The sequence below is a fragment of the Gekko japonicus genome, unplaced genomic scaffold, assembly GCF_001447785.1.
Source record: "Gekko japonicus isolate JY-2015 unplaced genomic scaffold, Gekko_japonicus_V1.1 scaffold1732, whole genome shotgun sequence".
In the NCBI taxonomy this organism is placed as follows: domain Eukaryota; kingdom Metazoa; phylum Chordata; class Lepidosauria; order Squamata; family Gekkonidae; genus Gekko; species Gekko japonicus.
The window spans coordinates 322,783-347,859 of record NW_015175412.1 but is presented as its reverse complement, the minus strand read 5'-3'; the positions used below and the strand labels follow the sequence as shown (position 1 = coordinate 347,859).

The 25,077-nt window shown below is 52.8% G+C and overlaps 1 protein-coding gene across 1 annotated transcript in view; it reads right to left on the bottom strand.

Annotated features, from left to right (window-relative positions):
* LOC107122630 (E3 ubiquitin-protein ligase TRIM9) overlaps nt 1-25,077 on the bottom strand; it is a 100,248-nt gene that overhangs the window by 41,173 nt on the left and 33,998 nt on the right. The window contains exons 2-3 of the mRNA XM_015425745.1: nt 19,915-20,010; nt 16,398-16,520 (exon numbers count right to left, since the gene is read on the bottom strand). Coding sequence (XP_015281231.1) covers nt 16,398-16,520; nt 19,915-20,010 — 219 coding nt within the window. The remainder of the gene's footprint in view (nt 1-16,397; nt 16,521-19,914; nt 20,011-25,077) is intronic.

Below are 25,077 nucleotides of genomic sequence, written 5' to 3'. Positions count from 1 at the left end.
GGCCTCGGCCTCTGTGCCCTGTTGCTGGCCCTCCAGAGGACCTGGCTGGCCACTGAGTGAGACAAAAGGCTGGACGAGAGGGACCCTCACTGGTCTGATCCAGCAGGGCTCTCCTTATGTTCTAACGGAGCTAATGGCGGGGGCGGGGGGATTCCAACAAGGACCTTATACAGAGCTGGGCAGACGGTGGAAAGCATTCCCACCCTGTGGAATCCTCGCCTCTTTTTGCCTCTTTGGGCACCGCAGAGACTCCCCCAAATCGACTCTTTGCTGCTAATTAGCACCTGTCAGAAAGCATCTGGCTCATCTGCTCCCGCAAGACACCGTTTGCCGTTTAAAAGCAGCCTGAAGTTCCGAGAATAGCTGCGGGCCTCCGTCAGCACGCCCGTTTGCGATTATTTTTAGAGCTTGACGCAATAGGGAGAAGGCCTGAGCCTTCCACGCAAGGGAACGCCTCTCCTGCAGGCCCAAGAAGTCCCCGGAGAGCATCGTCTCCTGCACCACGAATTCCAGGATTCGGGACTGGAAAGGCCAAGCACAGGAATGGGGGGAAATGACTGTTCCCAAAGGCAGACAAATCGCTTGAGGGACTTAACAGCTTGGGCTGATAAACCAGCCCCAGATGTTCCCCAGATGTTCCTCATCCAGGCCCTGGTTAGATTACTGTAGTGCACTGTCCTGTCAGGAAGAGCCAGTGTGGTGTAGTGGACGCTGTGGAGGACCCAGGTTCGAATCCCTACTTCTACCATGGTAGCTCACTGGGTGACCTTACAAACCTAAGAACATAAGAGAAGCCAACGTTGGATCAGGCCAATGGCCCATCCAGTCCAACACTCTGTGTCACACAGTGGCCAGAAATACCAGGGGACATCAGGAGGTCCAGCAGTGGGGCCAGGACACTAGAAGGCCCCCATTGTTGACCCCCCTTTCCAAGCACCCAGAAGACAGAGCTTCCCCTGCCCCATACATAAGAACATAAGAGAAGCCAATGTTGGATCAGGCCAATGGCCCATCCAGTCCAACACTCTGTCTCACACAGTGGCCAAAAATGCCAGGGGACATCAGGAGGTCCAGCAGTGGGGCCACGACACTAGAAGCCTGGGCCCATCACCAACTCTCAGACTGGCGTACCTCACAGGATTGTTGTTGTGAGAAAGTACAGGAGGGGAGGAGGAGGAGGAGGAGATTGGATGTATACACTGCCTTTCACTACCCCAAAGAGTCTCAGAGCGGCTTACAATCTCCTTTCCCTTCCCGTCACGACAACAGACACCCTGTGAAGTAGGTAGGTGGGGCTGAGAGAGCTCTTTCGAGGACTGCCCTTCAGAGAACAGCTCTGAGAGAACTTGTGACTGACCCAAGGTCACACCAGCAGCTGCAAGTGGAGCAGTGGGGAATCAAACCCGGTTCTCCCAGATCAGAGTCCGCACTCCTCACCACTACACCAAACTGGCTCTCATCCACAAGGATGCCATCGGAGTCGACTCTTAAACACTGAGTGGACATATTTGACACATTTGGCCGCTGCAAGGATCCCTTAATGTTATTCTTCCGTATATGATGCAGGTACGTGCATACTGTTGCCAGAGAACAGGTGTGTGAATCAGGATACTGGTGTAGATGGACCACCGGTCTGACCCAGCAGGGCTCTTCAGATGTTCTTATGATAATGGAGAAGCTGGATTGCTGGAAGTCTCTCTACATGGGGCTGCCTTGGAAGACCTGAGCCAAGAATTCAGCAGAGGTCCATGAGTGGGCACAAGGTGTAGATGCAGCACTCTGTCTGGGGCAGTGATGCTCTGTCTTCTTGGTGCTTGGGGGGGGGCAAGAGTGGGAGGGCTTCTAGTGTCCAGGCCCCACTGCTGGACCTCCTACGCTCCAAAGCCTTCATTTTCTCCAGGCGAACTGATCTTGATTTGCCTGGAGATCACTTGTAATTCCAGCAGAATTCCAGGTCCCTCCTGGAGTTTGGCAACTGCAGCCCCTTCTGAAAACCCGGTAAAACATGAACGCTTTGATTGTCATTTTCAGTCCCCCCCCCCTTGTTGATTTAAGGGTGTGTGGTTATTTTTGTGTGTGTGTCAATTGCCAGCTGTTGATTTTTAACGTCCCGCTTTGCGAATTATTAACGACTGTTTAATTTTAGTGCTCCGACGGTATCGACCTGCTTTGACGGCTGCGCAGATGCCGCCTGATTTGTGTTTTCGATCCGCGCCGGCCACCGTGCTTTCTTTCGTTCTTCGTTTTATCGGCATATTGTTTTAGGCTGCACTTTAGAGAATTGATTTTTGACGGCTGCTCGAGTCGAGGAGGTAGACGTGCTTTCCCAGGACTTGCGGGCGTTTGCGGCATTACCTTTTGTTTCCAAGGAACGTTTTGTGCCACCCTGGGCAGGATAAGAGATTGCTGGATAAGGTAAGACGGTCCCAGGTTGGTTGCCGGGCCCAGGCCGTGGAGAGACGTCATCCCCACCTAACACGGAGGGGCCATCCCTGGTCATGATCACAGTATTCTCCATTTTGTCCAGACTAGGTCGATTTTGTCTAGCACTTCACAGAGCACGGTTTGAATCCCTTGTTTGGTGTGGTGGTTAAGGGCGCGGACTCTAATCTGGGAGAACCGGGTTTGATTCCCCACTTCTCCACTTGCAGCTGCTGGATGACCTTGGGCAAGTCATAGTTCTGTCCAGGGTTCACTTCCTGCGGGACCGCACAGGAGCGGAGCTCCGGCAGTAAGGAGCCCGGGGGCGGGCATATGCAACAAGCCCCGCCCCCTGCTGCCAGCAGCCCTCAGTCGGGCCACAAGGAGGAAGAAGCAGCCAGGTAAATTGCAGAGCTCCCTCCGGCCCGTCTTCAGGTACAAGCCCTCCCTCCTCTGTGAGGGCACATCTGCACGTTTCCCCCCCCCATAGCTAGCAATCCAAAACAGTCCAGTGGCAACTTCAAGACCAAGTTTTATTCAGGTACAAGCTCTCCCTCCTCTGTGAGGGCAGATCTGCACGTTCCCCCCCCCCAATAGCTAGCAATCCAAAACAGTCCAGTGGAGCCTGAGCAGTGGGTGTTGCCTTCTGACACACTTCCGGTGATGACAGGGGGTGTGGCATATGCAAATAAGTCATGCTCATAAGTTATGCTAATAAGCTCCTGCACCTCTTTTTCTACGAAATAACCCCTGGTTCTGTCAAGAGCTCTCTCAGTCCCACCTACCTCACAAGGGTGTCTGTTGTGGGGAGGGGAAGGGGAAGGAGTTTGTAAGCCGCTCTGAGACTCCTTCGGGTAGTGAAGGGCAGGGTATAAATCCAATCTCTTCTTCTCTTTTTCTTCTTCTTCTTCTCTTGTGTACCTTTCTTAGGGTTGCCACTCTCTAGGCGGGGCCAGGAGATCTCCTGCTATCTCTACTGATCTCCAGACAAAAGAGATCCCCTGGGGAAAATGGCCCCTTTGGAAGCTGGACTCGGTGGCACTGTAGCCCCTCCCCACCCTTTTCAGGATCTGCCCTCAAAATCTCCAGGTATTTCCTAACTTGGAGACAGCAGCTCTCCCTAGAAGCCCCTCTGGTGCCGATTCTCCCACTGCATTAATTTGGCTCAACCACAGACGTTTTAAATGAAAATCTGAAAAATTAGCACCCATATTTTTGTGACTTCATTTGAAGAAAGGGAGGAGGAGGAGGAGGTGGAAAAGGAGGAGGAGGAGAACGAGAGGGAGAAGAAGGAGGAGGAGGAGGAGAACGAGAGGGAGAAGAAGGAGAAGGAGGAAAAGGAGAAGAAGGAGGAGAAGACGGAGGAGAAGGAGAAAGAGGAGAAGGAGAAGAAGGAGGAGAAGACGGAGGAGGAGGAGAAGGAGAAGGAGGAGAATGAGATGGAGAAGGAGGAGGAGAACGAGAGGGAGAAGGAGGAGGAGGAGGAGGAGAACGAGAGGGAGAAGAAGGAGAAGGAGGAAAAGGAGAAGAAGGAGGAGAAGACGGAGGAGGAGGAGAAGGAGAAGGAGGAGAAGGAGATGGAGAAGGAGGAGGAGAACGAGAGGCAGAAGGAGGAGGAGGAGGAGGAGAACGAGAGGGAGAAGAAGGAGAAGGAGGAAAAGGAGAAGAAGGAGGAGAAGACGGAGGAGAAGGAGAAAGAGGAGAAGGAGAAGAAGGAGGAGAAGACGGAGGAGGAGGAGAAGGAGGAGAATGAGATGGAGAAGGAGGAGGAGAACGAGAGGGAGAAGAAGGAGGAGGAGGAGGAGAACGAGAGGGAGAAGAAGGAGAAGGAGGAAAAGGAGAAGAAGGAGGAGAAGACGGAGGAGAAGGAGAAAGAGGAGAAGGAGAAGAAGGAGGAGAAGACGGAGGAGGAGGAGAAGGAGAAGGAGGAGAATGAGATGGAGAAGGAGGAGGAGAACGAGAGGGAGAAGGAGGAGGAGGAGGAAAAGGAGAAGGAGGAGGAGGAGGAGAACGTGAGGGAGAAGAAGGAGAAGGAGGAGGACGAAAAGGAGGAGAAGGAGGAGAAGAAGGAGAAGGAGGAGGAGGGGGGAGGAGGAGAAGGAGGAGGAGGAGAAGATGGAGGAGAAGGAGGAGGAGAATGAGAGGGAAAAGAAGGAGAAGGAGAGGGAGAAGAAGGAGAATTGGTTTTTATACCCCACTTTTCTCTACCTTAAGGAGTCTCAAAGTGGCTTACAATCTCCTTCCCTTCCTCTCCCCACAAGAGGCATCTTGTGAGGCAGGTGGGGCTGAGAGAGCCCTGAGAGAACTGTGGCTGGCCCAAGGTCACCCAGCCGGCTTCATGCGGAGGAGGAGTGGGAGAATCCGCCGCTCTTACCCACTACACCCCACTGGCTCTCAGATTACTATATATCACTTTGCTTCACTTTCTCCCACTACTAGAGGAAGGCAGAAAAATTAAGCTGCTTTTGGGGCTGTGATATTGGATTAATGCTCTTTTGTGCTCGTAAAAATGTATGTCAGATAAAGTAGGTCAGAGCGGCAATGCCCAGTGGCTGTGAAGGCCCAGTGCCCTGTGTGTGCCAACGAGGATTGCCAAGTTTTCCTTTTTCTCTTCCTGGGGCGTCTGTAGCCTGAGCCACTTCATGAAGGGCAGCGCTTCGATAAGTATAAGAGAAAAGGGACCACGGCTCACCCAGCGGCAGACAGAGTGCATTCCTACACAAGGTCCGGACATCCCCAGCTTAAAGGGTCTCTAAAGCACTGGCCTACCTGCCACGAATGTTGTTAGTCTTTAAGGTGCTAGTGAACTCTAGCTCTTTACTGTTGGAAATATGTCAGGTGCAAGGCCTAGAGTCCGGTCATTATAGCGTTCATCTGTCTTACCTTCTGTGCTATTGTTTAGACTGACCTGGAAGGGAAACTTGGCTCAGAGCCGATGGGAAGATAGCCCGGGAAAATCTAAGTCTGTTTACTAGCAATCAGGGCTTTTTTGGTAGAAAAAGCCCAGCAGGAACTCATTAGCATAATAGGCAACACCCAACAGCAGATTAGCATATTAGGCCACAACCCTGAAAGAGCAGCTCATTGACATATTAGGCCACACCCCCATGTTACCAGAAGTGTGGTCATCCAGCCACAACCGCCTTTTGCTTCTTATTCTGTTTACCTTGTTTGTTGTCAAAACCCAGGGCTCTTTTTTGTAGCAGGAACTCTTTGCATGTTAGGCCACACACCCCTAATGTAGCTAATCCTAATGAGTTTCTGCTGTTGGGTGTGGCCTAATATGCTAATGAGTTCCTGCTGGGCGTGGCCAACTTGGGAGCCAGCCGGAACTCCGTTCCTGTGCGTTCCTGCCCAAAAATAGCCCTGCTAGCAATCATTGGTTACTGTGTTCAGGTGACTTCCTTCTAGGGGTCAAGAAGAAGAAGAGACTCCGTTGTTGTGTGACCATGTGTTTGTCGCTGGAAAGATGTGAAAACACGGCTCTCGATATCTCTCTTTGTTTTGTAGTCTCCCCGTGAACCCTTCCCTTAGAAATAAAGCTTTTCACATAGAAATGTCTTCTCTCCAGTGAAGCAAAGATCCATTGCAAACTCTGAGTATTTAAGTATTTTTGCCTATTTCCCCAACATTTACTGCCACAGACGGACGACCACGGCTACCCATCTCGATCTGTCTCCATAGAAGGCACCAGGGGTCATTTCCTGCAGGAGCGCACAGGAGCGGAGCTCCGGCAGTAAAGAGCCCAGGGGGCGGGCACATGCAACAAGCCCCACCCCCTGCTCCCAGCAGCCCTCAGTCAGAGCAAGAAGCAGCCAGGTAAGTTGCAGAGCTCTCCCCGGACCCCCGGTCCAAAACATTCCAGTGGCACCTTTAAGACCAGGTTTTATTCAGGTACAAGCTCTCCCTCCTCTGCTAGGGCAGATCTACTCGTCCCCCCCCCAAAAAAGCTAGCAATCCAAAACAGTCCAGTGGAGCCTGAGCGGTGGAAGTTGCCTTGTGACACACTTCCGGTGATGTCAGGGGGTGTGGCATATGCAAATAAGTTATGGTAATGAGTTATGCTAATGAGCTCCTGCACCTCTTTTTCTACTAAATGACCCCTGGAAAACACCACATTTAGTCATACAGACTGGAAATCCCTCAACCTCGTGAAGAATCACTTCACTCTCCAAGGGAGAAGGACAGACGGACTCTCATTCTAGCCGTGACTCTCGAAAGCTCCTCCCCTGCCATAAATTTTGTTAGTCTTTCACGTGCTCCTGGACTCTTGCTGTTTTCTGCTGCTACAGGCAGATGAACACGGCCACCCATCTCGATCTACACTTGATCTGTATCTACATCTTGATCTGTGCTCTTCAGATATCTGAACAAGTGAGCCGTGACTCACGAAAGCTCCTGCACGGCCACAAATTTTGCTACAGACTGACGGAGATGGCGACCCATCTCGATCCATCTCCACGGAAGGCACCACATTTAGCCATACAAGACTCACTCCGCTCTCCAAGATAAAAGGACAGACGGACTCACACTCTTTGTTCAGTCGCACAGTCGAGTCCGACTCTTCGCGACCCCATGGACCAGATCCCGCCAGGCCTTTCTGTCTTCCGTCGTCCTCTGAAGTTTGCTCAATTTCATGTTCATTGCATCGATGACACTGTCTAACCGTCTCATCCTCTGCCGTCCCCGTCTTCGTTGACCTTCAATCTTTCCCAGCATCAGGGTCTTCTTCTCCAGTGAGTGCTCCCTTCTCATTGGGTGGCCAAAGTATTTCAGCTTCAGTTTCATTATCTGGCCTTCCAGGGAACAGTCAGGGTTGATTTCTTTTAGGACTGACTGATTTGATCTCCTTGCAGTCCAAGGGACTCTCAAGAGTCTTCTCCAGCATCATAGTTCAAAAGAATCTATTCTTCGGCACTTGGCCTTCCTTATAGTCCAACTCTCGCAGCCGTACTCACACTCTAGCTGTATATGAAGAAAGGAGCCGTGACTCACGAAAGCTCCTCCCCGGCCACAAATGTGGTTAGTCTTCAAGGTGCTCCAGGACTCTGGCTCTTTTCTACTGCTACAGATGGACTAACACGGCTGCCCACCTTGATGTATATGTGATCCACAGGCACATTTTGATCCAGGGCTATTTTTGGACAGGAACGCACAAGAATGGAGTTCCGGCTGGCTTCAGAGTTGGCCACACCTGCTACAGCCAAAACTTCTGCATGTCTGGCTACAGAGGGAAGGCCCGGAGAGTGACCCCCCCTGGAGACTCTGCGGCGGGCGGGCCAGGGGGGGCCCTGGAAGGATCGGGGAGGCATTCCCCGTGCATTCCCCGGCCTGTCCAAGGGCCGGCTTGCCTGGGTGCCCCACAGGGCACCTGGGCAAGCCAAGGGAAGGCATGGGCTGTGGCCTAATATGCTAATGAGTACCACTGTTGGGGTGTGTCCTAATATGCTAATGAGTTCCTGCTGGGCTTTTTCTACAGGAAAAAAGCCCTGTCTTGATCTGTGTTCTTCAGATATCTGAAGAAGTGAGCCGTGACTCACGAAAGCTCCTGCACAGCCACAAATGTGGTTAGTCTTTCAGGTACTCCTGGACTCTTTGTCTTTTCTAGCACTACAGACAGACGAACACGGCGACCCATCTTGGTCTGTCTCCGGAGGACAGAGATCAGTTCCCCGGGAGGAAAGGGCTGCCTTGGAGGGCGGACTCTATGGCCCTGCAGAGGTCCCTCGCCAGGCTCCACCCCCAAATCTCCAGGGTCTCCCCAACCTGGAGATGACAATACTAGGGCCACAACACAACGCTGGTAATGAGAGGGGCCCAGAATTGAATGTGGGGCCGTCTCCATGCAAAGCCACCCATCCCAGGTGGGACCTGGAGGTCTAGAATGATGGCTGATCCCCAACCCACGGAGATCAGTCCCACTGGAGAAAATTATCGCTTTGGAGGGTGGACTCTACAGAATCACAGCCTGGCTGAGGGACCTTCCCTCGCCAACCCCCCCACCCCCTCCCTAGGCTCCACCCCCAAACCGACAGAAATTTCCAGACCTAGGGTTGACAAGCTTATGGCAGCGGGGATGTGGGCAAGGCAGGCCTAAGGGGGGCCCTGCCAGCATGTCAGGCCCTGCTGGTGGATCTCTTGATGGCCCCTTGGGTTTTGGCCACTGTGTGACAGAGTGTTGGACTGGATGGGCCACTGCCCCGATCCAACATGGCTTCTCTCATGTTCTTGTGTCTGGGGTGGTGACGCTCTGTCTTCTTGGTGCTTGGGGGTGCAACAGCGGGAGGGCTTCTGGAGTTCTGGCCCCACTGGTGGACCTCCTGATGGAACCTGAGTTTTGGCCACTGTGTGACACAGAGTGTTGGACTGCATGGGCCACTGGCCCGATCCAACATGGCTTCTCTCATGTTCTTGTGTCTGGGGCAGTGATGCTCCGTATTCTTGGTGGGGCACAGTGGGAGGGGGCTCCTAGTGTCTCTGGCCCCACTGCTGGACCTCCTGAGGGCACCTGGTATCTTTTGGCCACTGTGTGACAGAGTCTTGGACTGAGTGGGCCATTGGCCTGATCCAACACTGGCTTCTCTTATGTTCTGATGTTCTTAATGTCACACAGAATGCCCCCTGTGGACCCTTCATTGGCACAGCAAAGACTTCTGTCGTGGTGGCAGCAGCCAGGGGAGCAAAACAGGGAATTGTCCCCAGTGGAAGCAGCGACTCTCGATGCATTTGGAACTGAATTTTACTGTGTGAAATGGCAAAATCCACTTACAAAGAGTTGCTGAAGTGGATTGAAACGGCATTATTTAGTGTATGTGAAAACGCCTTGAACAGGTTTGCACAGAACAACATCTGAGTCCTGAGCACCTTTAAGACCAACAAATTTTAATTCTGGGTATAAGTTTTCGGGAGCCTGCACACTTCTTCGGATACCCAGAATTAAAGTCTGTTGGTCTTAAAGGTGCCACTGGACTCAAACTTTATTCTATGGGTTCAGATCAACACAATGATCCACCTGAATCAGTTTTGCATGGTTTGCGGAAAGCCAGGAGAGGGGGAGCCTTTCTGACTTCCTCGGGGAAGCCGTTCCACAAGGTGGGGGCCACAGTGGAGAAGGCACTGTGTCCGGGCAGTTGTTGATCTTGCCTGTTTTCAGGTTGACCACCGCAGAAGGCCCTGCTGGGATGAGCAAAGCTGCTAAGAACACAATATAAGAGAAACCCATGTTGGATCAGGCCAATGGCCCATCTAGTCCAACACTCTGTGTCACACAGTGGCCAAAAATACCAGGGGCTATCAGGAGGTCCAGCAGCGGAGCCAGGACACTAGAAGCCCTCCCACTGTTGCCCCCCCCCCAAGCACCAAGAATACAATGCATCCCTTGCCCCAGACATAAGAACATAAGAGACGCCAATGTTGGATCAGGCCAATGGCCCATCCAGTCCAACACTCTGTCACACAGTGGCCAAAACCCAGAGCTAACAGGAGGTCCACCAGCGGGGCCAGAACTCCAAAAGACCTCCCACTGTTGCCCACCAAGAATACGGACCATCACTGCCCCAGACACAAGAACATAAGAGAAACCCATGCTGGATCAGGCCAATGGCCCATCCAGTCCAACACTCTGTGTCACACAGTGGCCAAAAATACCAGGTGCCATCAGGAGGTCCACCAGTGGGGCCAGGACACTAGAAGCCCTCCCACTGTTTCCCACACACCCCCGTACCAAGAAGACAGAGCATCACTTGCCCCAGACCGAGAGTCCCTATCTATACCTTGTGGCTAATAGCCACAGATCGACCTCTGCTCCATACGTTCATCCAATTTCCTCTTGAAGCCATCCGTGCTTGTAGCTGCCACCACCCCCTGTTGTGGCGGACCATAGGCGGAGAGGCGGTCCCACGGACAAGAGAGACCAAGGCCATGAAGGGCTTTGCATGTGCGACTCAATGCCTTGAACGGAGCCCGGTAACTGATGGGCAGCCAGTAGGGTTGCCAATTGCCATCCCCTCCCCGATCGGGGTGGGGATCCTCCCACTTTTGGGGGCCTCGTTCTGCCACCACTCAGCTGGCCAGGGTGGGGAGCCCTGCCCCCAAGCAGCCCCGTCCGCACTCGACGTGCCCGGCACAATGCCATCCCCCAGAATTGATGTCATTGCACAGGACATGTCACATGGTGGACTCTCTAGTGGTTTTTTTTGGGGGGGGACTCTATGGTAACCATAGTATTTCCCCAAAATGCTAGAGCATCCCCTGTGCAGTGTGCCCTGCATTACTTCCGGGAAGAAGACTGGAGCCCTCCACCGGAAGAAGACTGGAGCCCCCCGCCGGAATCTAGCAGCCAGTGAAGGGTCTGCAAGATTGGAGCAATATGTACATTCTGTCAGGTCCTCTCTAATAGCTCAGCAGCTGCTACACGGCAAGGTGTTCTCGGATGCACTCTCCACATCCCTGCTTCGGTCTCCTCCAGGCAGCTGAAACCTTCTGCCGACCTCAATTGCTCTCTTGCACGGTCAGGACGACGGCTGAGTCACTCAGCCGCTCTACTCCCCTCCGCTCTGGAAATTCATGCCGACGGATCAAGGCCTAATGGAAGGACGGGAGCCCTTTTGTGCAGGGCCCGGTGCTCTCATGCGTGCAGAGGAAGGAGGCGGGTGGAGGCGGGGGAAGCCTTTGGGGGGAAAGTTAGTTTCTGCTGAGTGGGCACAAACCTATTCAGCTGAACTCCAGACTCGAAAATGTTTCTTGGCTTCAGGCCTTTGACAGTCCCAGGGAAAGGTCTGTGGTTCCGGGCCGTCCCCCGGCTAGGGTTGCCAGCCTCCAGGTGGGGCCTGGGGATCTCCCGTTTTTACAGCTGATCTCCAGCTGACAGAGATCAGCTTCCCTGGAGAAAATGGCTGCTCTGAAGGGGTGGGCTCTGTGGCATCGTACCCTGCTGAGGCCCCTCCCCTCCCCAAGCCCTGCCCTCTCCCGGATCCACCCCCAAAGTCTCCAGGTATTTTCCAACCAGACCTGGCAACCCTACTCCCCAGCCTGGCTTGCAGGGCTGCAGCTAAAACACACATACACACTGTGACCCAGAGTCCCTTTGGTGAATTCCAGGGTGGCCAACTTCCAGGCGGTCGCTGGAGGTCTCCTGGAATTACACCTGATCTCCAGGCGACAGAGTTTCCCCTGGAGAAAATGGCCGCTTTGGAAGGCGGGCTCTATTCAATTAGACCCTATTAATGTCCCTGCCCTCTCCAAACCCCACCCTCCTCAGACTCCACACACACCCAATCTCCAAGTATGGATCACTGGACTGGCCCAGCAGGGCTCTTCTGATGTTCTAATGAAGGCTTCAGCCTCTCTGCCCTGTAGTTGGCCCTCCAGAGGAACTGGACAGGATGCTGGACCAGATGGAAGTGGTCTGATCCAGCATGGCTCTTCTGATGTTCTAATGAAGGCCTCGGCCTCTCTGCCCTGTTGTTGGCCCTCCAGATGAACTGGCTGGCCCCTGTATGAGACAGGATGCTGGACTAGATGGACCCTCACTGGTCTGATCCAGCAGGGCTCTTCTGATGTTCTTATGAAGGCCTCGGCCTCTCTGCCCTGCTGTTGGCCCTCCAGAGGAACTGGTTGGCCACTGTGTGAGACAGGATGCTGGACTAGAGGGACCACTGGTCTGATCCAGCAGGGCTCATCTGATGTTCTTATGAAGGCCTCGGCCTCTATGCCCTGTGGTTGGCCCTTCAGAGGAACTGGTTGGCTGCTGTGCAAGACAAGATGCTGGACTAGATGGACCACTGCTCTGATCCAGCCAGACTCTCCTTCTGTTCTTACCAGGGGAAGGCCTCAGCCTCAATGCCCTGTTGTTTGAACTCCAGAGGAACTTGATTAGCCACTGTGCCAGTGTTCCCTCTAAGCTGAGTGAGTGTGAGCCAGCTCACCGTTTTTTACCCTCCGGCTCACCCATTTTTGTCTCAGCTCAGGAAGGGATGTGGCTCCAGAGTAAACTAATTGATGCAGCGGCCCCATCGCTCGCTTGCAACTTGAATGCCAGGAGCTCACAAAGTAGAATTCTTGCTCACACAAGACTCCGCAGCTTAGGGGGAGCCTTGGTCACAACCCCCCCCCCCTCGAAAAGGCCGGCCCTCGGAACTGTCTGTTGGGGTCCGGCCTGTCCCGGGATTGGGAAATTCCTGGAGGTTTGGGGGATAGGTGGAGCCTGAGGAAGGCAGGGTGCGGGGGGGGGGGGACCTCAGCAGGGTATAATGCAAAAGAGAGCCAGTTTGGTGTAGTGGTTAAGTGCGCGGACTCTAATCTGGGAGAACCGGGTTCGATTCCCCACTCCTCCTCTTGCAGCTGCTGGTGTGACTTTGGGTCAGTCACAAGCTCTGGCACAGCTGTCCTTGAAAAAGAGCAGTTTGTGTCAGAGCTCTCTCAGCCCCACCTGCCTCACAGGCAGTGTTCCCTCTAAGCTGAGTTGGTGTGAGCTAGCTCACAGTTCTTTAGCCTCCAGCTCACAGATTTTTGCCAGCTCAGGAAGGATGGCCTCAAAGCAAACTAATTTCTGCAGCAACCTAATGGCTCGCTCAAAACATTAATGCCCATAGCTCACAAAGTAGGATTTTTGCTCACAAGACTCCATAGCTTAGAGGGAACATTGCTCACAGGGTGTCTGTTGTGGGGAGGGGAAGGGAAAGGAGTTTGTAAGCCCCTCTGAGACATCTTTGGGTAGTGAAGGGCGGGGTATAAATCCAATCTCCTCCTCCTCCTCCTCCATCCCCACCACCACCACCCAGCAGCTATCTCCCCCTTCCGGAGAACTGACCTCTGTCCCCGGGTGTAAATCCGAGAGAACTCCAGGCCAAACCTGGAGGTTGGCGAGTCTCCTGGCAGCCCCTCCCCCCATCAAGGCCTCTCCTCTCGGCCGATTGGTTACTGGTCCCCTGCGAAAAGAAAACTGCCATTCCGCCATCCATCCTCGGCTGTTGCTACGGCAATGGTCGCCATGGCAATCGTCAGGCCCCCCCCCTCCCCTTCACGGGGCCTGTTGTGGCCTCTTCTGATGAATCGGAGCTGGGGAATGGTTCTCGTGCTCCCTCCCCCCCCCCCACCAGTGGAGTCGGGAGCCTTTCGGAGGGAGTTGGGCCTCCCAGCAAGGTCCTCCCTGGACCAAGGTCCCGGCCAAGTCCAAATCAGAGGGGGGACGCTGGGGGGGGTGTTTCCGTTCCAGAGAGGCAGCGCGGGCAAGCCGGGGATTTCCTCTGGCACGGGGGGGGGGGGCAGCTGCTCCACTGCTAGCAGAACCTCAACCCCACCCTCCGCCAATATTGCTGAAGACTTTTTGCCGCAGGCGGGAGGAGGAATCGATTTCCCCCGCAAGAGAGACCCTGCCGTGCGAGGGGTGAGGAGCAAAGAGGGCACCATTGTTCCCTCTAAGTTGTGGAGTCTGGTGAGCAAAAACTCTACTCTGTGACCTACTGGCATTAAAGTTGTGAGCGAGCCATTTGGCTACTCCATAAATTAGTTTGCTCTGGAGACACGTCCTTCCTGAGCTAAGACAAAAAAGTGTGAGCCGGAGGCTAACAAATTATGAGCTAGCTCACGCTAACTCAGCTTAGCGGGAACACTGGAGAGCACCCGTTTTGAGAACGGAGACTCCACGACTGAAGCAAACCGGCTGCAGCCTGGACAACAGAAAGCTGGATGTCGCCTTTCCAAGAGGAGGGACCAGTGTCCATTTTGAAACAAGATGGGTGGCCGGGTTTGTCTCTCTGCAGCAGGAGGAAAGAGCAAGGGTCCCGCAGCACCTGAAAGGCGGACCAAATTGGTCGCAGGGGAGGAGCTTTCCCCGAGTTGCGGCCCAGTGTCCCCCCTAAGCTGAGTGAGTGTGAGCCAGCTCACAGGTTTTTAGCCTCCGGCTCACACACTGAGAGTCCCTTGGACTGCAAGAAGATCAAATCAGTCAATCCTTAAAGAAATCAACCCGGACTGTTCCCTGGAAGGCCAGATAATGAAACTGAAGCTCAAATACTTTGGCCACCCAATGAGAAGGGAGCACTCACTGGAGAAGACCCTGATGCTGGGAAAGATTGAAGGTCAAAGAAGACGGGGACGGCAAAGGATGAGATGGTTAGACAGTGTCATCGATGCAATGAACATGAAGTTGAGCAAACTTCAGAGGACGGCGGAAGACAGGAGGGCCTGGCAAGATCTTGTCCATGGGGTCGCGAAGAGTCGGACTCGACTGTGCAACTGAACAACAACACACATTTTTGTCTCAGCTCAGGATGGGTGGCTCCAGAGCAAACTGATTTATGCAAGAGCTAAATCGCTTGCTCACAACTTTAATGCCCGTAGCTCACAAAGGAGAATTTTTGCTCACAGGTCTCCACAGCTTAGGGGGAGCATTGGCCGCAGTTCACTTCTTCAGCACATTTTTAAACAGGATGCATGTCGGGGGCCACCTTTGAGGGGGATGTGGTGTCGGGCAGGCGCTGCCCAAGCGTGTGAAGACTGGCTGGTGGCAACTGAAGAAGAAGAGGAGAATGGATTTATCCCCCGCCCTTTACTCGGAGTTTCAGAGTAGCTTTTAATCTCCTTCCCCTCCCCACAACAGAGACCCTGTGAGGCAGGTGGGGCTGAGAGAGCTCTTCTGAGGACTGCCCTTGAGAGAACAGCTCTGAGAAAACTTGTGACTGACCCAAGGTCACACCAGCCAGCTGCATGTGAAGGAGTGGGGAATCAAACCCGGTTCTCCCAGATATTAGAGTCCGCGCTCCTAACCAGTACACCAAACTGGAGTCCGCGCTCCTAACTGGAGCCAGGAGGCTGGGTTGGCAGATGGACAAGTTGGTCAGTCGACCCCTGGTAATGAAACGTAGAAACATCGAGCTGGAAGGTACCCCCAAGGGTCATCTAGTCTAACCCCCTTGCACAATGCAGGAAATTCACAGTTACCTCCCCTGCCCACAACTCTATGCCCAGAGGAAGGCAAAAAAACCAAAACATCTTCCAGGATCCCTGGTTCAATCTAGCATGGAGGAAAATCCCTTCCTGACCCCAAAGTGGCAATTGGCATTACCCTGGGCATAGAAGAAAAGGCCAAGCACTGGTTCCTCTCCTGCTATTACAACTGATCTTCAGACAACAGAAATCTTCAGACAACAGAAATCAGTTCCCCCTGGGGAAAATGGCTGCTTTCAAGGGTGGACTCCGTGGCTTGTACCCTGCTAAAACCCCTTCCCTCCCCCATTCCCAGCCTCCCCAGGCTCTACCCCCAAAATAACAGAATAACGTCAATAAAATAAAATCTCTAGGCATTTCCAAGGCCAGAGCTGACAATTCTAGTAATAGGGAGGCAAGCTGGAGTCTGTTACTTCATTGGCTCCCGGGGCTCCTTGATCCTTGCAGTGGTGGTAGACGCAATACCACCACTGACCACTTGCAAGGATGGCGCTGCAACGCAGCAGTAACAGAAGCAGCAAAAGCAGAAGAAGAAGCAGAGGAGGAAGAGGAGGAGATTGGATTTATATTCTGCCCTCCACTCCCTGAAGGAGTCTCAGAGCGGTTTACAATCTCCTTTCCCTTCCCCTCCCCACAACAGAAACGTCAGTGAGGCTGAGAGAGCTCAATCGAGAACTGGCCTTGAGAGAACAGCTCTGAGAGAACTTGTGACTGACCCAAGGTCACCCAGCTGGCTGCATGTGAAGGAGTGGGGAACTGAGCCCAGTTCTTCCAGATTAGAGTCCGCATTCCCAACCACTACACCAAACTGCCTGCCAAATCCTGCCACTAGCCGCGTGAAACGTGAGGCACCGCTGGGGTCTTTCTAGCAGCGTCCCTGGCTGGAGACTCCCGTCCCCCCCCCCAGTGCCTCGCACAAACATAACCGGAGAAGTTGCGCCCTCTTTCCCGAGGAGCCCCCTCCCAGCCACGTCCATCCGTCCCTTCCGCTCCCTCCATTTCCCCAGCGGAAGCCGTCTCGGACTCACCTTCAGCTTGTGCTCGTGTTCCTTGTTGACCCGCGAGAGCAGCTGGGCTTTCCTCCGGTTGAGGGCGTCGATCAGGGCATCGCACTGGGCCACCAGACAGGCTTCGAACTCCACACTGTTCTCCTGGAGGGCAAAAACATTCCCGTCAGTCACCGCGACGGGGAGGCCTAAATCACCTCCTGTCCCACCGTCTCAGGTGGGAAGATGAGCCACAGAGCACTGATCTCGCCCATCCCCACCTCCACTTCATGCTCCCGTTTCCCCAGATCTGCACTTTCACACACACCCAATAGCTAGAAATCCAAAACAGTCCAGTGAGGCCTGAGCGGTGGGTGTTGCCTTCTGACACACTTCCGGCGATGCCAGGGTGCGTGGCATATGCAAATAAGTTACGCTAATGCGTTACGCTAAATAGCTCCTGCACTTCTTTTTCTATGGAATGACCCCTTCGGGTTACCCCACAGTTACAAGAACCCCTGCGTGGTAGCCGTGACTGGCCCTATTGTATGGATTTGACAGTCCGTCGTTTTAGGGGGGGGGGGGGAAACACTGCGAAACTGGCCAGTGAGCCTGAGGGATAGATGCGTGGCTCAAGACCACTCAGTCAATGCAGGAACCTGACCCCAGTCTCCCCAGTCTGGAACCCCAGCCTCGAGGCGGTCACGGTGCCTCTTAAACAAATCCAGTTCAGTCCCCAAAGGCCCGCGTAAGAGCTTTTGGCTGACTTCAGCCTCCACAGCACAGCCACTTGGAATGACTTGAGAAGAGCAGAGAGGGAGGACTTAACCCACCTGTCTTTTGAATATATTTCTGGGGGGGGCAGGAGGAGGAGGAGAATCATAGAATCACACAGAGTTGGAAGGGGCCATAGAGGCAATCTAGTCCAGCCCCCTGCTCGATGCAGGAGTAGCCGAGACTGCCTGAAGACTGCTGTAGTATGAATGGGAATAGAAAGATTTTCATATATAGGTTTTTTTCTTCTTGATTGTTCATATTCCTATTTCTCTGGTTTTTATAGATTTGTTCTTTAAGTAATATTTTATTAGGATGTTAGAAAGGTCTGTTCTATAGGAGGCTTTCCTCTTGTAGGTTAACAGACATCATAATAGGTACAAAGTTCATGATTCTGTAGTTCTTAGGGCAAACCTTTCAATGCCTGGGTCAGATAAGATTTTAGTCTGATATGAAGATTCCTTGCCCATTATCATTTAGGTTAGGTTAAGTAAACACTTAGTTTGACGTAGATATATGTTTCTTTATATCTGGCCAATCAGAGGATTATTACTCAAATTACCACTGTCTTTTGCAGGGGTTGTTTCGTAAAAAAAGAGCTAGGGGAACTCATTAGCATAACTCATTAGCATATGCCACACCTCCTGACATCACCAGAAGTGTGTCATAAGGCCACACCCACCACTCAGTTAGTCTTAGTCTTAAAGGTTAGTCTTAAAGGTGCTATTTGTTAGTCTTAAAGGTGCTATTTGAACTCTTGGACTATTTTGCAGCAACAGACTAACACAGCGACCTTGGGGAAGCTCCTGGATGGGGCTGGGAGTCCTTGCGGAGGCCACGTGGAGTGGCCTCGGCTCCTCTGAGCAAAGTTGCAAGCCTTTCTCCAGCCTAGCCAGTTAAGTTGGAAGGAAGAGGAGGAGGAGACTGGATTTATACCCCTCCCTTCACTCGGAGTCTCAGAGCGGCTTACAAGTTCCTTTCCCTTCCCCTCCCCACAGCAAACACCCTGTGAGGTAGGTGGGGCTGAGAGAGTTCTTTCAAGAACTGCCCTTTCAATGACAGCTCTTGTCAGAACTATGGCTTGCCCAAGGTCATCCAGCAGCTGGAGGAGTGGGGAATCAAACCCAGTTCTCCCAGATTAGAGTCCTAGTGGTCAGTACTAGTGTTCACTTGCTTCAGACGCAAGACCCACAGTGCTAACTTTGACGTATAACGTCCAGAACAACATGGACCCTTGACAGTTTAGAAGCCACCCTCTCTCATATTTGATGGCAATCCCTCAAGTCCTGAAAAGTACTGAGAAACGTTGAGTCATTTCAGCAAAGTACTTTTATTCGGATAGAACAAGACAAAGAACTGCCGGCTCGCAGGCCGGTATATATGCCCAGAAAACCCACCACCAAAACACACCCTCTACTTCCTATAGGCTATTTACAGTAGCCGAGAGTCCCATAGGCTCTTGGCTGCGGACCTGGCCCTCTGATAGGTGCGGGGCTAGGATCCGCTTGGCTATTGTTCTCCTTGAGCGAAGCTTCAGGGCTTTGCTTGACCGCATGGCCCAACGGTCGCGCACGTGGTAATGGCGGAGTACATTACAATTACAATAAAATACAAGAACTTCCTCCTCATTTGACTTCATTTTTGACATGGAATCTAATATGTACAACACTGCCACTGCTTCAAGGGGCCGCTGCTTGGAGACTGTCAGGGAGCGGGAGCTCACCGCCTCCCAAGGCAGCGGATTCCACTGTGGCACAAAGTCAGTCAAAATGTTTTCTCTAAGATCCAGCAGTCCCCCACCCTTAATTTCAACCCAGTCTTGGGAGTCCTCTCCTCTGCTGCCCACAGAAACAGCTTGCCCTCCTCTCTAAGGGACGCCCCTTCAAATCCTTCCAGAGAGCCATCCTGTCCCCCCTCAGCCTCCTCTTCTCCAGACTGGACATTCCCAAGAAGTCCCTCAGCCTTTCCTCATAGGGCTTGGTCTCCAGGCCCCTGAAGAGATTGGACTTACACCCCGCCCTTCATTACCCGAAGGCGTCTCAGAGCGCCTTACAATCTCCTTCCCCTTCCCCTCCCCACAACAGACACCTGTGAGGAATGTTCCCTCTAAGTTGTGGAGTCTTGTGAGCAAAAATTCTACTTTGTGAACTACTGGCATTAAAGTTGTGAGCGAGCATTTTAGCTACTGTATAAATTAGTTTGCTCTGGAGCCATCCTTCCTGAGCTAAGACAGAAATCTGTGAGCTGGAGGCTAAAAAACTGTGAGCTAGCTCACACTAACTCAGCTTAGAGGGAACACTGCCTGGGAGGTGGGTGGGGCTGAGAGAGCTCTCTCGAGGACTGCCCTTGAGAGAACAGCTCTGAGAGAACTGTGAGTGACCCCAGGTCGCACCGGCAGCTGCATGTGGAGGAGGAATGGGAAATCAAACCCGGTTCTCCCAGGTTAGCGTCCACTGCTCTTAACCACTACACCACACAAACCACAGAGTCTGGATAGAATACTATAGCCTCACCCTGGCGCAATGATGTCACTTCCAAGTCTCGAGGGAAGTGACGTCATTGTGCTGGGGCGCCAGTCGTCCCCCACCGTAAGCCCCCGCCTCTCCCATCTCCCTCCCAGCAAACCCCTCCCCCCGTGGTGTGGTTGCCAACTGTGTTCTCGAAGCTACCAGAGTCCCCTGTGGGTCGGCTGCTGATCAGGAGAGGTAAGACTACCCCGTCCCCCGTGCCTCAGGGGACACCGCTGAGAGGAAAGCGGATGTCACGCGCGGAGCCCGTGCCCTACCTGGATTTGCTGCACCATGTTCCGGAGCTGAACCAGGAACTCTTTGGCTTCCTTCGCTCTGTCCGACAATCCATTCAGGGCCTGGGAGAGCTGGCTCTGTGGGCGGGAAGGAAAGAGGAGGGTGAGCGGCCTCGGCCGGATGCAAACGCACTCTGCACATTCTCAGCGGACTCTCGGATTTGATTTGATTCTTTGCCCCACGGCAAACCTGAACAGAGGCGCTGCAAAGAGATTACAGAGTGAAGACCTTGGCTCAGATTCAGACCGGCGGATTAACAAAGAGGTACGTAGGTCTCGAGGAGTCAGATTTGGAAGGTGGGCCGCTGCACCTGGGGTTGCCAGCAATGCTCCCTCTAAGCTGTGGAGTCTTGTGAGCAAAAATTCTACTTTGTGAGCTACCGGCATTAAAGCTGTGAGTGAGCGATTTAGCTGCTGCATAAATCAGTTTGCTCTGGAGCCCTCCTTCCCGAGCGAAGACAAAAATGTGTGAGCCGGAGGCTAAAAAACTGTGAGCTGGCTCACACTAAACTCAGTTTAGAGGGAACACCGGTTGCCATCTCTGGGATTGGGGAATTCATAGAATCCTAGAATCACAGAGAGTTGGAAGGGGTCCTAGAGGCCATCTAGTCCCACCCCCTGCTCAGTGCAGGATCAGCCGAGAGCAGGGGAGGCCAAACTGTGGCTCGGAAGCCGCACGCGGCTCTTTCACACATATTGTGCGGCTCCCGGCAAGGCAGCTAGGAAAGCTAGATATCCTTCGCAAACAAATATCACTGGACAAATAAGTATCATTATCAATATCTGCTTTTACCCCTTCTTGTTATTATTTCTGGCAGTCTCGCTTAATGTTAATAAAAAGCAAGTTTGCACATTTTCCAAATAAAGACACGTAATATTTGTTCATGTCTTGCGGCTCTCAAACATCTGATGTTTATTCTCTGCGGCTCTCACGTTAAGCAAGTTTGGCCACCCCTGGCCGAGAGCATCCTGGGCGAGTGTTTGTCCAGCCGCTGCTTGAAGACTGCCAGGGAGGGGGAGCTCATCAGAAGAAGGAGGAGGAGGAGGAGGAGGAGGAAATTGGATTTATACCCTGCCCTTCACTACCCAAGGGAGTCTCAGAGCGGCTTACAAACTCCTTTCCCTTCCCCTCCCCACGACAGACGCCCTGTGAGGTAGGTGGGCCTGAGAGAGCTCTGACACAAACTGCTCTTTTTCAAGGACAGCTCTTGTCAGAACTATGGCTTGCCCAAGGTCATCCAGCAGGTGCAAGTGGAGAAGTGGGGAATCAAACACGGTTCTCCCAGATTAGAGCCCACGCACTTCACCACGACACCAGCGGCAGCTGATTCCACTGCTGCACAACTCTGACTGTCAAAAAAAGAGTTTCCCTAACATCCAGCCGGTACCTTCCCGCCCTTAATTTAAGCCCACGGTTGCGAGTCCTCTCCCCTCCGGCCGAAAGCTCCCTGCTCTCCTCTAAGGTCCTTTCCGCACTTGGATATCATCCCCGGTTGTATCAGAGTTCAACCCGCGACACAATACCTGGCATTTATCCCTGGTTATAACAGCATCCGTTTATCCCGGGACAAGTGTGGGGTGAAACTGGGGTGACCTCAATGTAATGTGGAAACAAAAAAATACCCCGAGATAATTACAGGGGTGATCCCAAGCGTAGTGTAGAATGTAAGTTTGGGGACAGGGCTGAACCGGGATTGACGGTCTAGTGTGGAATCACCCTAAGTGACCACCAAATACTTAAAGAGAGCCATCCTGTGTCCCCCTCAACCTCCTCTTCTCCAGACGGAACATTCCCAAGAAGTCCCTCCGCCTTTCCTCCTAGGGCCTGGTCTCCAGGAGATTTGGGGAGGACCCTGAAGAAATTGGGGTTTAAGGAGAGGAGGGACTTCAGAGGTTTCTTAATACCATGGAGTCTACCAAAACAGCCCTTTTCTCCAAGGGAACTGATCTCTGTAGGATGGAGACTAGTCATAATTCCAGGAGATCTCCAGGCCCGACCAGGGCGCTGGCAACCCTAGATGCACCCCAGCTAGGATTTTCCTGGCCAGACAGAACTTCCTCCTAGAATCATAGAGTTGGAAGGGACATCTAGTCCAACCCCCCTGCACAAGGCAGGAAATTCACAAATACCTCCCCCACACACACACCCAGTGACCCCTGTTCCATGCTGAGAAGATGGCAAAAAAAACCTCCAGCATCCCCGGCCAAACTGGCCTGGAGGAAAATGGCTTCCTGACCCCAAAGTGGCAATAAATTTGGTGTCGTTGTTAAGTGCGCGGACTCTAATCTGGGAGAAACAGGTTTGATTCCCCACTCCTCCACTTGCAGTTGCTGGGTGACCTTGGGCAAGCCGTAGTTCTGACAAGAGCTGTCCTTGAAAAAGAGCAGTTTCTGTCAAGAGCTCTCTCAGCCCCACCGACCTCACAGGGTGTCTGTTGTGGGGAGGGGAAGGGAAAGGAGTCTGTAAGCCGCTCTGAGACTCCTTCGGGTAGTGAAGGGCGGGGTAGAAATCCAATCTCTTCTGTTCTTCTTCTTCTTCTTCCATCAGCACTGAGGCGCTCCAGGAATCAGAACCAGCTCTTCGGCACCTACTTTGCATAATAGGGTGGGAGCCATTGACTGTATGGGGGCAGTTGCAGGATGGAGGGATATGGTCACCTGGGGGGGGGCACAGACTGTGCCTGTTTCTCTCTCTTCAGCAATCAAGCTCCCGGTGGGGGGGGGGCGGCATCAAGTTGCAGTCTAGTCATGGTGACCCTGGAGGGTTTTCATGGCAACAGACACTTAGAGGGGGTTTGCCATTGCCTGCCTCAGCGTGGGGTGGTGGTGGTACATCGCTCTAAGCGTGTCTAGGTGTTATCGCCTCAAATGGGAAGCCTCTCTTCGTTTTAACCTGGGAGCTGCCCTCTGACCCCTCCTTTCCGTCTCACTTTGTCCTCTCACACCCTTCACATGGCCTTTCCATGGTGACAATGCCCTCATCCTCCCACACAGAGGATGCCGGACGAGCCGGCCATTTGAGACGAGGCTGACACTGGTTCCTTATTCCCAGGCCCTTATTCATTCCTTATTCGTGACTTATTCATGAATTCAACCAAAAACACGGAGAAGAGTCTGAAAGCTCTGAACCACAAAATAGAGTCTGGACCACCGCACATCATAGACCTCCAGGTTCACAGGACTCTCCCTTTCAAGAGGATATATCCTGCTTCCTGGGCCAAAGTGCGGTTCTTGTGACAACTGCTCCAAAGCAGGGTGCCCCTAGGACAATCGCCGAGGCAGACACTTGGGCTATGATCAGGGATCATTTCGTAGAAAAAGAGGTGCAGGAGCTCATTAGCATAACTCATTAGCATAACACATTTGCATATGCCACACCCCCTGACATCACCAGACGTGTGTCAGAAGGCAACACCCACCGCTCAGGCTCCACTGGACTGTTTTGGACTGCTAGCTATTGGGGGGGGGGGGGAAACGTGCAGATCTGTCCTCGCAGAGGAGGGAGAGCTTATACCTGAATAAAACTTGGTCTTAAAGGTGCCACTGGACTGTTTTGGACCGCGGGGCCGGGGGGGGGCTTTGCAGCTTACCTGGCTGCTTCTTGCTCTGACTGAGGGCTGCTGGGAGCAGGGGGCGGGGCTTGTTGCAGGTGCCCGCCCCCTGGGCTCCTTTACTGCCGGAGCGCCGCTCCTGTGTGCTCCTGCACGAAATGACCCCTGCTCCTATGATTGGGCCGACTCTGTGGGATTAACCAAATATCCCAATAGGTCTCCCATCCAAGGACTCACCAAGGCTGACCCTGCTTAGCGTCCGAGATCTGACAAGATCAGGGTAGCCTGGGCTATGCCATCGAGAGAGTACACTGCTTCCCTATGACAAACATCCTTCCCATCCCCCCCTGTAAATCTCTTCTGCTTGTTGGAGTGTAAGAAATGGAGACAGACAGTATTTGGAGATGGAACGGAGATCGGCAGTGTGCGGTGACTGGAAATTCGTGGAGGTTAAGCCTCTTTCCTTCTCCCTCTCTGTCTCCAAGCGGAGCCGGTGTCCTAGAGACTGGAGACGAGATGTGGGGGTGAACAGGGGACACAGCTTAATGGGCTGGAAAATAGCCTCAACGTTGTCCGGGCAGGAAGATTTAAATGCAATCCCTTGCAGTTTCTTTCCCGGGTGATTTACAGCAACATCGTTATTAGGGCACTTTGCTAATCGATGGACGGGTCCCTGCCAGAAATGACATCACTGGGATTCAGCCGCTTCCCCCCTCCCACGTCCCTCCCCAGCAAGCAGCACGGAAAACAAAGAGGCGTCAGGAAATGGTGGAGCTAAGGCAGGGGTGTCGGACTCATTTGTTACGAGGGCCGGATCTGACATAAATGAGACCTTGTCGGGCCGGGCCGTGTGTGTCATAGCAGAGACACAGACTTTATAAAGGACACCAAACACAAAGATCACCTAGTCCAGTGATGGCGAACCTTTTTAGAGACCGCGTGCCCAAACTGCGACCCAAGACCCACTTATTGATCGCAAAGTGCCAACACGGCAATTTAACCTGAATATGGAGGTTTTACTTTAGAAAGAACAACTCATACAGTAACTTAAGATGATCCAAAAAAAGTAAGGAAAGAAAGCAATCCCAAATGCTTTCATTTCCTTAAAATTATTTGGCAGAGAACTCGACACTTTAATGGTGGTCTGGGCCTGGCTGGGGCGATGGCACGCGTGCCCACAGAGAGGGCTCTGAGTGCCACCTCTGGCACCCGTGCTGTTATAAATGAAATAAAATAAAGATTTCTGTTCAGATACTCTTTAAAAGGACAATGAAAGAAGTTGCTTGAGATCAATGATTAAATGCCTGATTGTAAGACCAAAATAAAAGGAAACTAAAAAGAGGAAGCAAGCCTCTCGCTCTTACATCACAATTCAGCAGAAGAGAGGTAAAATATCTTGCGGTTTGGAAAAGTGCATGGGTCGAAAGGCTGGACTTCAAGCACCCTCTGGGTGCCCCAGGGTTCATCTGTTGGTCGAACCGAATAGCAGCAGTCAGCTTGCACAAACATCTCCACTCACCTTGCAAAACGCTACATTTAGCAAAAAGCAGAAGTGGCATGCGGCAGAACTATTTCACATAGATTATCTTTTTAA